The sequence below is a fragment of the Pogoniulus pusillus genome, chromosome 22 (assembly GCF_015220805.1).
Source record: "Pogoniulus pusillus isolate bPogPus1 chromosome 22, bPogPus1.pri, whole genome shotgun sequence".
In the NCBI taxonomy this organism is placed as follows: domain Eukaryota; kingdom Metazoa; phylum Chordata; class Aves; order Piciformes; family Lybiidae; genus Pogoniulus; species Pogoniulus pusillus.
The window spans coordinates 10,244,349-10,256,538 of NC_087285.1; the positions used below are offsets into that span (position 1 = coordinate 10,244,349).

General features: G+C 55.2%; 1 protein-coding gene across 4 annotated transcripts in view; it reads left to right on the plus strand.

Annotated features, from left to right (window-relative positions):
* Positions 1-12,190, plus strand: part of ARHGAP26 (Rho GTPase activating protein 26) — a 130,857-nt gene that overhangs the window by 14,940 nt on the left and 103,727 nt on the right. For all 4 annotated transcript variants that reach the window (XM_064161677.1, XM_064161678.1, XM_064161679.1 and 1 more), the window contains exons 2-4: positions 9,030-9,125; positions 10,838-10,899; positions 11,289-11,360. In XM_064161677.1, coding sequence (XP_064017747.1) covers positions 9,030-9,125; positions 10,838-10,899; positions 11,289-11,360 — 230 coding nt within the window. The remainder of the gene's footprint in view (positions 1-9,029; positions 9,126-10,837; positions 10,900-11,288; positions 11,361-12,190) is intronic.

The window sequence follows — 12,190 nt, forward strand, 5'->3', positions numbered from 1 at the left end:
GAAGCCTTTCCAGGGGTCGTTTGTGCAATTTCATGGCTTCCCACAGAATTAGCCTGGCTCGGGTGGGGAAGGGACCTTTCAAGCTCATCTAGTCCAACCCCCTGCACTCAGCAGGGACATCTGCAAATAGAGCAGGTTGTTCAGAACCCCAGACAACCTGACCTGCAGTGGTTCCAGGGATGGGGAATCTCTCATCTCCCTGGGCATCCTGGGACAGGACCTCACCAGCCTTATCCTACGCAGTTTTTGCCTTCTCTCCAGTCTTAATCTGCCTCTTTTAGTTCAAACCATCACTCCTTGTCCTGTCACAACAGGCACTGCTCAAAAGTCTGTCCCTGTCTTTCTTGTAGACCCTGTTAAGCACTGAAAGGTCACCACAAAGTTCTTCTTCCTTGTTCTGACCACGGGTAAAGACAACTCAGAGTGCTTGACCAAGCCAGGACCTGTAGGTCGCTCTTGCAGGCAGCTGCTGCACTGCTCAGATCGTTTTGTTCTCTATCACTTTCTTCTTCCACACCCACCATCATCTCTGTCCGTCTTCACCCATGTTAAGCATTGGAACAGGCTGCCGAGGGAGGTGGTGGAGTCACCATCCCTGGAGGTGTTTAAGTGTAGACGTGGCACTTGGGGTCATGGTTTAGTGGCCATGGTGGTGTTGGGTTCACAGTTAGACTCAATGCTCTTGGAGATCTTTTCCAACCTTAATGACTCCCTGGTTCTGTGTGTCTCTGAAGTAAGAGCTGGTGCAGCTTGTTGCCTCCTTCCTCTCCACAGCCTGGTTAACGCTCAGCTGGGGCTGGGCACCAAGCAGAGCACCTCTGAGGAGAGAGTCTGAAAATCCAGTTTGGGACTGGAGAGACTAGCCCAGAGTCCTCGTGCAAGCAAGGCAGGACAGGTGGGAGCCTCCCCACAGCTTCCTTTCTGGAGAGGTTTTGTAGTCCATTGCTATTTGATGCTGAATCTGGCATTGAAGTGGGGACCCCGTTTAGGTGTGACCCTCAAGTCAAGGGTGAGGACCAGCTGCTTTGTTAGCATATCCCTGCTGCCGCGGCCAGTTGCTGTCCCATCAGTGGCTCAGGGAGGAGAGGAAGGACCAGAGCTGTTTGTGTGCAGTGGATTTCTGAAGTGTCTCCACCACCACCAGATAAAGATCTGAAAGTCACTGTGTGAGTTTTGCTGCAATAGGAAGTGATGGGCTAAGAAAAGCTGAACAGGAAGGATGGAGAGTGGTGGTGAGACCCCTGCTCAAAGCCTCTGCAGCAAAGCAGGCTCTGCTGGGGGCTGAAATGTCCAGAAAGGGAAAGATCAGGCTAGGTCTGGCTCAGAGAAGTGATTAACCATCAACTTCTTCAAACTAAGAAGGCAGATGCTTCTCAGCTCTGGAGCTCCAAGACCCTGCTGCAGGCTGTCACAGTGAGCTGAGCCATGCCAGCAGGCTCCTGGGGCTGCCAGCACCCTGACCTCCTCCTCCTCCAGCAGCAGCAGCAGCAGTAGCTATTTTTGAACTGGTTATCAAAACACAGTGCAGGTTTGGACCATTTCTAGCACAACAGGAGCAGGCAGGAGCCTGAGCTGCCTCGTGTCTGTGGCCAGATGTTTCTTTTATCTCCCTGAACTTGGTTTTACTGCTTTTAAAGTTCTCTGCCAAGTGGCTCTGGTGAGCTGGTGCCCAGGGCTGCAGCTGGTGAGCCCGGCCAAGGCCAAGCACCTGCCTTTGCTGCTCTAGGAAAAGGAGGTGGAGTCACCACCCCTGGAGGTGTTCAGGGAATGAGTAGATGTGGCACTTTGGGACATGGCTTAGTGGTCATGGAGGTGTTGGGTAGAACGTTGGACTTGATGATAGAATCATAGAATGGTTTAGGTTGGAAGGGACCTCAAGGATCATCCAGTTCCAACCTCCTGCCATAAGCAGGGATACCTCCCACTAGAACAGATCTGGGAGGTCATTCCCAAACTTAATGATGCTATGATTTTGTGAGGTGCTTTCTCCTTCCCCTCCAGAGAGAGGCACAGCCCCAGCCCTTAGCTAGGTAGGAGCTTCCTTCTTGCTGTCTCTCTAGCTTTAAACATCTCCTCTCTCCCTCAGCACAGTGACACATGGACAAAGCCAGCCAGCAGCCCCTCCTGTGTCCCATAGATGGGCTGATCCCAGAATGTCAGCATGGTGGAGATTGGAAAGGAGACTGGGGAAGCTTGTCACAAATGCCAGCTTGGTCTGGCAGGGCTCCCAAAATGCCTCCAAGCATTACTGGTTTGGGGGTGGCAGGATGACGTGGCCAGGGTGCTGAGCTGGTGGGCAGCAGTGGGGGGATAATTTTAGCTGTGCTACCAGGCAGCCCTTCCAAGGGCTAACTTTGTTTTTCATGAAGCAGAGAACTTTTATCTCTTTAAATCCTATGGCAAGAGTTACTGTCTTTGATGAGTTACTCCAGGCTGGTCTGCTGTGGGAACCCAGTCAATGGTCCCATTCATCCTACAGTGGCTTCTTGAGGCTTCCAGCAAGCAAGTCTAGTAGAGAGGTCTATGGCAGGGAGGTTGGAGTAGATGATTAAGGTCCTTTTCAAGCTAAGCCATTATATGATTTTCTGTCATACAATTTCTGGTCAGTGTTTTACCCTACAAAACCATGTTGAGTGTGTGAGGTGAGGCATGTGCAGCAGGACACTGTGCTCCTGAAGTCACAGCAAAAGGCTGAGTAGAAAATATGGCACCTCCTGGATCTTCATTCTTGATCCTGTCCTTGGGCAGATTGTTCAGTTTTTGTTTCATCTGAGCAGATTTTTCCTTGAGTTTGTAGAGTGATCATGGTAGGATGAAAGGAAATGGCCTCAAGGTGGTCTAGGGGAGGTTTAGGTTGGATAATAGAAAGAAATTTCTTTGCTACAAGAGTGGTCAGGCATTGGAACAGGCTGCCCAGGGAGGTGATGGAGTCCCCATCCCTGGAGGTGTTCAAAAAACCTGTGGACATGGCACTTGGGGATGTGGTTTAATGGGCATGATGGTGTTGAGTTGATGGTTGGAGTTGGTGGTAATGGACTCACAGAATGAGAGGGGTTCGAAAAGTCCTCTGGAGACCACTGAGTCCAACCTCTTGGCCAGAGCAGATTCACCTAGAGCAGGTTGCACAGGACAGCATCCAGTCAGCTTTGAATTACTCCACAGCCTCTCCAGGCAGCCTGCTCCAGTGCTCTACTACCCTCAGGAGCAAAAAAGTTGCTCGAGAGTTGTGAAGGTCTTTTTCAGCTGAACCAATTCCGCGGCTGCAAAGTTTCCCTGGTACAATGAAGATCTGGGCTTTGGTCTCTGTGCATGCTGCTGAGATGAGGCTCACTGCTGTGTTTTGCCTGGAGCCATGCATGTGGTAAAGGCACCAAAATGAGGTTTGGGGGTGCTGCAGGGCCCCAGCAGTGGTGCTTTAGGTGTGGGGGTGCTGCAGGGCCCCAGCAGTGGTGCTCTCCCCTCCTTGGAGAGACCTTCACCCACCACGCTGTTCCTTGGGGTTACCTCCTGTTGGGTCTGGCACTCTCAAACCTCTATCTCCAGCAGGTGCTGAGCCAGGGCAGCCTTTCCCAGGACTTTTGGGGTTGGCTTTACTCATCTGGTTTTATTTATTTACTGGAAGGATGAATCAGAGGAACCTGCCAGCAGCTGCAGGCCCATCCTAAAGCACTGATTAACTCCAGCAACCTGGATGAGAAGCTATTTAATAAACAAATCATTGCTAATTAGCTCTGAATGCAGTGTGGGGACTGGGCTGGCTCCAGAGCACCTCCTTGGCTTGCAGGAGCAGGGAGGGCTTTTGCTGACCTCCTCTGGGAAGCTCAAAGAGAGAAGAATTAAAGCTCTTGGAACAAATTCAGCTGTGAGTGGTGCAGCTCCAACACTTCATGCCTGGCCTGGGTCCATGTGGGGGCTAAAATTTGGTGCTGGTGGAGGGACACTTTGGTGCTGGAATGGGTCCAGAGAAGGACAAGGAAGCTGATGAAGAGTCTGGTGAGGAGCAGCTGACTGGAGTTGTTCAGCCTGGAGAAAAGGAGGCTGAGGGGAGAACTTCTGTCTCTCTGTAACTCCCTGAAAGAAGGTTGGAGCCAGGTGGGGATTGGTCTCTTCTCACAAGGATCAAGTGATAGGACAAGAGGAAATGTCCTCAGGTTGTTCTAGGGGAGGTTTGGTTGGACACGAGGAACAATTTCTCCTCTTGAGGGTTGTTCCAGGCCTGACCCTGCCTGCCCAGGGCAGTGATGGAGTTCCCATCTCTGGAGGGGTTTCAAAGCCCTGTGCTTTAATGTGGTGCTGAGGGACATGATTTAGTGGTGACCTGGCAGTGCTGGCTTAGTGGTTGGGCTGGATCACCTTAAAGGTCTGTTCCCACCCAAATGGTTCCATGATACAGTGAGTGCTTTCCTGCATCCATGGGTCAGATCCAGCTGGCCATTCCCACCTCTGACCTTTCCCAGCCCCCATCCCTGGGCATTCCTGAGGGGCGCCTTATGACCCCGTAGTGGCTTTGCTGCAGCCCTGGCTGGGGTGGTGGCTGGCAGGGGTGGTTGCTGTGGGGACAGACACCATATTGCTGCTTCCTAAGCACCCTTGGGCAGCCCTAATCCGCCTGTTTTGGCCGCTGATTAGTGCGGCTGCTCCCAGGATTATGCGTCCTGGCTGCTCCCTGCCCGCCCTGGTGGCTGCTGTGCTTCAGGGGGGCTGCGGAGGTGCTGCTGGGGTGGCCAAGGTGGCTGTGCCGTGCCCAAGTCTCCTTGCATCTAAATGGGTAGAGGTTCTGCTGGTGACCCCCAGATCTGTGTTCTCCAGGCCTCTGCACTAGGGCTGTTTTGCAGGACAGATGTCCTGGCTGGAAGGAGGGTCCTGGCAGGTCGTCGAGGTGGTGGTGGAGGTCTGCCAGCCCTTGCCATGGCTGCACACTGGGAGACCCTGCAGAAACCTTGCTGGGCTGCAAGGCTGGGAGCCGCACGGTGGTGGCACCTGCACGGGGAGCTCCTGGTGCCCATGCTTGGGGTGACCTGCCGGGCTGCAAGGCTGGGAGCCACACGGTGGTGGCACCTGCACGGGGAGCTCCTGGTGCCCATGCTTGGGGTGACCTGCCGGGCTGCAAGGCTGGGAGCCACACGGTGGTGGCACCTGCACGGGCTGCTCCTGGTGCCCATGCTTGGGGTGACCTGGCAGGCTGCAAGGCTGGGAGCCACACGGTGGTGGCACCTGCACGGGGAGCTCCTGGTGCCCATGCTTGGGGTGACCTGGCAGGCTGCAAGGCTGGGAGCCGCACGGTGGTGGCACCTGCACGGGGAGCCCCTGCCATGTGAGGGCATGGCGCTCCCTCTGCTTGGGCTGTTGCTGTGGGATTTGCAGTGGTTACCCGGGGGTGTTTGCAGCTGGGGACTGTCACTGACCAGCACTGTGACCCCTGCAGCCTGGGCAGGTGACGTCTGGTGACACTCGGAACCTTCCACGTGTGCTGGGGCAGATCCCGAAGTGTTTTGCCGATGCCGAGGCTTCCCCTGCCGTGCCCCGGGGAGCCGGAGCCGCTGCTGGCACTGTGCCCCGCGGGGAGCTGCGCTGCGAGGCCAGCGGAGGCTCGCCCTGTGCCGCAGGGTGCGGGCGGCCGGAGCAAGCCCGGCGGCTGCAGCGCGCTCCCGGCGCCGCCGGTGCCTGCTGCACGCCCGCGGGCACGAGTGGCGAGGGGCTGGAGGCATTTGCTTCAGGAGTGCCCAGAGGATGGGCCCCGGCGTAGCTGCAGATGGCTCCTGGAGGATCGGGTCGGAAATGATGTGGAGATGGTCTGGTTCTGACCCCCGGCCATGGGCAGGGACACCTCCTGGTTGCTCAAGGCCCCAAGCGTTGAGGAACTTGTCAGCCCCGCGGAGTGGGTGGCTTCTGTCCTGGCGCTCACCAGTGGGAATGTGGCCACGTCCCCAGTGAAGGGCTGGGAGCCTGCTCGGGGCTGCTGGGACAGGGCAGTGCCCTGAGAGAGGGGACGTGCTCCTGTCCTGGCAAGGGCCTGGGAGCCTGCTGTCCCTCTCTGCGAGGGGGCTGGCAGGGGACCTACAGCCAGAGCCTGCTGGTTCCTTGCTGTTCCCTGCTGTGGGGGAAGGAAGGGGCAGGAGTCTCGGTTCCTGTTGTCCCACTAAGCACCAGACAGGCTGTGTAGCAATTTTTCTCTGCAGGAAGTGGAGAAATCCTGCTCCTGAGAGCACAGCCCCTGTCAGACACCCAGAGCCTGCAGCAGCATCCTCTGCTCTCCCCTCTTTGCAGCAGCTTTAACCCCTTGCTCCCAGGCCTTTAGCTTTAGCTTGGCCTTGAACCTCTTGCAGCTCCTGTCCCTGTCCTGGTGTCCTAACAGGGAGCTGAGCATCAGAGAGTTTTGCTTTTTCCCAGCCCACATAGCAAGCTGGTGGCAAAGGCAGCTCCGGGAAGAGCCCTGCTCTCTAGGCCAGTGGATAACTTGATCCTTAGCCAACCCAATCTTCTGTGCTCCACAACTCCCTGAAAAGAGGTTGGAGCCAGGTGGGAGTTGGTCTGGCAAGGAATGAGTGACAGGGCAAGAGGAAATTGCCTCAGGTTGTGCCAGGGCAGGTTTAGGCTGGATATGAGGAACAGTTTCTTCCCCAGAGGGGTTGTCTAGGCCTGGCCCAGGCTGCCCAGGGTAGTAATGGAGTCCTCATCACTGAAGGAGTTTCAAGGCCCTGGAGATGTGGTGCTGAGGACTGTGGTTTGGTGGTGACCTGGCAGTGCTGTGTTAATGGTCAGACTTGATGATCTTAAAGGTCTTTTTCCATATGAATGATTGCATGATTCTGTGAGCTTTGGCTGCTTCCAGTGGCGAGGTTTGCCCCTGAAATGTAGGTGAGAGGTTGGAGCTTTTAGGCTAACAGGACGCTGAGGGTGCAGGTGAGTCTGACAGTGACGCAGGGAGGACAATGGGCCCCCTCTGTGCTGCCTCCTTGCTTGTCTCCAGACATGTGGGGGGCATGAGTGCCCCTCTCTCCTTTTCTGGCCAAGCCTGCTACTAATTTTAGTCTCCTCTTCAGCTCTGTGAAGAGGCTGTGTTCCAGTGGCAGCTGCCAGTGCTCCTCCTCTGTCACTGTCACACCAGCAATTATCTCCTCTCCCCTCCCTGTAGGCCATTGTTGGGTGTTCCCAGTGCTGAAAGCTTCTCAGCTGCTGATGCCTGGTGAGTGCAGAGTCCTGAACTTACAGAATCAAAGAACTGTTTGGGTTGGAAAATACCTCTAAGATCATCCAGTTCAACCTTCAGCCCAGCAGTACCATGGCCACTAAACCATGTCCCCAGGTGCCATGGCCACACAGTTCTTTAGCACCTCTGGGGATGGGGACTCCACCACCTCCCTGGGCAGCCTGTTCCAATGCCTGACCACTCTTGCAGCAAAGAAATGGTTCCTCATCTCCAACCTAAACCTGCCCTGTCACAATTTCAGGCTATTTCCTCTCCTTCTATCACCTGATACTAGGGAGAAATGACCAAGCCCCAGCTCACTGCAACCTCCTTTCAAGGAGTTGTAGAGAGCAATGAAGCGTCCTCTCAGCCTCCTCTTCTTCAGACTAAACCACCTCAGTTCCCTCATCTGCTCCTCACCATCCCTGTTCTCCAGACCCTGCACCAGCTACACTGCCTTTCTCTGGATACACTTCAGCCCCTCAATGGAGGCTTGGAGTGAGGGGCCCAAAACTGAGCCCAGGAGTCAAGGTGCAGCCTCACCGGTGCCAAAGCCCTCCTGGCTTTCATGATGGAGAGATGGCCCTAGCAAGGGGTGATGTTGGAATCCTGGTCACCCTGTCAGGAGACCTGAGCTGAGTCCTTCCCAGGGGTTTGTGCTCACGCTAGGGCAGCATCCAGCTCTGGGGTCCTGTCCAGATGGTGGTGGGCATGAGGGATGTGACCACAAGTCACATGGCTGGGGATATGCCACACACAAGGTGGGCAGGATATTGGTGAGGCCATCATGTGAGCAGGCAGCTGTGGCTGATCAGCAGCATGGAGCTGGAGGAGAGGAAATGGCTCCTCAAGTCACTAACGTCATCATCTTTGTTATTATTCCAGAGGAGGCAGGAGCCCTCCCAGCTCCAGGACTGGGTTCAAGTGCCCAAGCCCTCCAGCTGCCCCAGTGAGAGAAAGGGATGTGGAGGAGGGCAGGGTGAGTGGCACCAGTTGTGTGAACTCACCCAGGACTGAGCTCTGGGCAGGATTAGCTCCAAGGCTCTGAGCAGAGACACCCAGAGCAGCTTTGAGAAAGCTTTAACTTGTCATATCCCAGGGGGAAAGCAAAGCACTGGAATTCTTTGGCTGGTGGTGTCCAAGAGGAGGGGACACCCTTTGTGCACACATGTGTGTTGGCCACCTGTGCTTAGAGAGGGGAAAAAAGGCTGAAGTTTTGGACTTGAGGTACAGAAACACCCAGAAGAATTAGTGTGATGTGTTCCAGATGTGGTCTGGGTGCCTGCGGTTCCTTGTGTGGCTCAGCTACAAGTTCTCCTCCATGCTGCTGACCTGGTGGTGCCCAGGACATGCTGTGTGTGTGTGCCTGTGTGTGCAGGGTTACGGGGCTGAAAAGCCAGCCCTGGATCCCTTCAGGTCACTGTGAGTAAGAACTTAATAGGATTCAGGTCCCAGAGAGGATCTGCAGCTTGGAGAGCAACAAACCTCTGCAGGACCTCTGTGGTGTCACTGGTCCATGCTGCGGGACTGGGAGCCTGGGCAGAAGTGCCAGCTCTGGGGGGGGCTACCATGGCAATGCCACTGTCCATCATGCTTTGCCTCTGCCCTGAGGGACTGAGCTGCAGCTCCCACGTGGTTCTCGGGGCATTTTCAGGTCTCACCTCCTAGTGGATGCTGGTGGAGAACCCGCAGAGCCTGGTCCCTGGAGTGGGTGAGGGGAAAGTGGCAGGGAAACTCTCAGGGCTGCGGGAGATCCCCCTGGGATCTCCATGGTGTGTGCACCTGCAGCAGGCTCTTGGTGGGCTTCTCCTCTCCTAACGTCCCTGTTCTCTCCTGGCAGACCTGTCGGCGGCCAAGCGCAAGTTTGCAGACTCCCTCAACGAGTTCAAGTTCCGCTGCATCGGGGACGCTGAGACCGACGACGAGATCTGCATCGGTGAGTGCTGCCTGCTGCTCCCGTGCTGGCCACGGAGCCACCTGCACCAGCTGGACGTGGCAGAGGCCACCGAGGGACCAGAAGTGTGTCTGAGTGCTTTCCTGGATGTTTCTCCTGGTTCAGCATAGAACCCCGGACTGGTTTGGGTGGGGCAGGGAGCAGGTTGCTCAGAACATCAAACAACCTGAGCTGCAGTGGTTCCAGGGATGGGGCACCTCTCCCACCTCTCTGGGCAACCTGGGCCAGGCTCTCACCATCCTCAGTGTCAAACATTTGTCCCATCTCTCCAGGTCTGAATCTCTCTTCTAGTCCAAACCATCACTCCTTGTCCTGTCACATCAAGCCCTGCTCAAAAGTCTGTCTCCAGCTCTCTTCTTGGCCACTTTAAGCACTTAAAGGCCACCAGAAGGTCTCCCTGGAGCCTTCTCTTCTCCAGAATGAACTCCAACATCAGCAAAGACTCCTCAAGGAAGGCAGGTGTTGCTTCTTGGCCTAACTCTGGCCCTGCAGGATCGAGGTGGAAGAAGGTTGCCCCTATCTGAAAGCAGATTATCCATCCCTTCCCCATGAGAAAGCAGGGATCTGTCCCTGCTGAGTGCAGGTGGGCTGGACTAGATGACCTATGGAGGTCCCTTCCAACTCAAACCCTTCTATGGTTCTATTTGGAGATGTGGCTGTGGCTAATATGCTGTGGGTGGGCTACAATCTGGAGAGGAGCAGCAGCAGCTTTGCATCTGGCTGCAGGAGAAAAGGACTAGGCAGGAGTAGCAGTTCAGAGCCAGTGAGCTCCAAATCCAACCCAACTGCCCCACGATGCTTTTCGTGGTGCAGGGCAAAGCAGGTTCAGCAGCTTCACTCCATGGTATCCTGCTTCTGCCCCAGCTGAACTTTCAGAGCTTATTGTGTGCCTCGTCTGGAGCACAGCTCCACACAGTAAGCTCTGAAAGTTCAGAGCAGATGAGCTTTAGCCCTGATTTAACTTGCCTGATTTATTTGTTGCCAGGCTCTCAGCAAAAATAGCTTCCTCATCCAGGTCCTCTGGCTCTGGTGGACGTGCTGGTGACCTGCCACTCGTCTGCCAAGCATGGCTGGAGCCTGTGTTGCACCAAAGGGCTGGCCCCTGATCGGACAGTACAGGTTCCAGATGAAGATGTAGGAAGATGGAGAGGGGATCTTCTCAGTGCTGATCAACAGCTAAAGGGTGGGGGGCAAGAGGAAGGGGTCAGACTCTTGTCAGTGGTGGCCACTGACAGGACAAGGGGCAATGGGCACAAACTGGAATCCAGGAGGTTCCATGTGAACAGGAGGAGAAAATTCTTTGGTGCTGGAGCCCTGGAGCAGGCTGCTCAGAGAGGTTGTGGAGTTTCCTTCTCGGGAGAGCTTTCAGCTGGCCATTGTGATGCTGAGTGAGCTGCTGTGGGTGCCACTGCTTTAGCGGGGTGGTAGGACTGGATGATCTCCAGAGGGCCCTTCCAGCCTTTGCAATTCTGTGATGGTGGTGGAGGTGGGAACATGTTGCTGGGGATGCTCTGCTACCAGCTGCTTCCTTAGGCAACTGGAAACCTTACCGAGAGAAAGCAAAGATGATAAAACCCTCAACAAGCAAGCCCCCCAAGACAAAAACAAGCAAGCAAGGCCTGCTCTGTGTCTCTCTGAATTTAAGAAGACAATCAAAGGTTGCTGACCACTGACCATGAGTTTGTTCCTTCCAGCCAAGTCTCTGCAGGAGTTTGCCACGGTGCTGCGGAACTTGGAAGATGAGAGGATGCGCATGGTATGGCCCTGGCTGCTGGGAGCAGGGTGGGTGGTGGCTCTGCCCATGGCTGATGGCATCTGGGGCACCAGAACATGGTGCAAGCCCCAGTGTCCAGGGCACAGCTGTAGGGAAGAGGGTAGGCTTGGTGAAGAGCATCAGTAATGGTGCCTTGCTGTTGGGAAATGGTCAATGCTAATGCTGGTGGGGCTCAGTGGGGTGCGGAGCAGGCTGAGTGTGAAGTCCTCAGCCCCCTTCACCAGCACCGAGGTGGAGGGGTGTAGTGTGTGACTTCCCTGGGCTGCAGGAGGGTTTCTGTGGGAAGAGCTGGTGAGTGGGCCAGGGTTAGGGTGTCTGGGGGTGAGCTGGGCAGAAGGTGGTGACTGAGTTGTGGCTGGTTTTGCCTGCAGATTGAGAATGCCAGCGAGGTGCTGATCACACCACTGGAGAAGTTTCGCAAGGAGCAGATTGGGGCTGCTAAGGTGAGCTGTGCTTCTAGGGGCTGCTGTCTCCTTGGAGAGCCCTCCTGGGACTCACAAGCTGAGCCCAGAGCCATGTGGTGATGGCAGCGACCTGGAGCACTTGTCCTTACTCCAAAAAGGACATTGATGTGCTGGAGTGGGCCCAGAGATGGGCAACAAAGCTGGTAAAGGGTCTGGAGAACAGGGCTGATGAGGAGCAGCTGAGGAGAATTGAGGTTGTTTAGTTTGGAGAAAAGGAGGCTAAGGGGAGACCTCACTGCTCTCTACAACTCCCTGAAAGGAGGTTGGAGCCAGGTGAGGGTTGGTCTCTTCTCTCTAGTATCAAGTGATAGGAGAGAAAGTGGCCTGAAATTGTCCCTTCTCCCAAGAAACAAGTGGGAGGACAAGGGGAAATGGCCTCGAGTTGCACCAGAGGAGGTTTGGGTTGGATATTAAGAACAATTTCTTTCCCAAAGGGGTTGACAAGGCCTGTCTTAGGCTGCACAGGGCAGTGATGGGAATCTCCATCCATGGAGAGGTTTCAAAGCCATGGAGATGTGATGCTGGGGACTCTGGTTTGGTGGTGACCTGGCAGTGCTGGGTCAAGGATTTGACTTCATGATCTCAAAGGTCGCTTCCAACCAAAATAATTCTGTGATTCTTTCTATTCTGTGATGGGCTCTGCTGGGCATGGATGTGGGAGGAGGTGATGGCCATCTCACAGCAGCACAAGGGATGGTTGAATTCATGGTTAAGTTCTTGTGTCACCATCCTGAGTGCCACATTGCATGAGCCACTGTGAGGGGGGATGAGGTGTGAGGTGGTGACAAGGTGCTGGTTAGGTGGTGGCA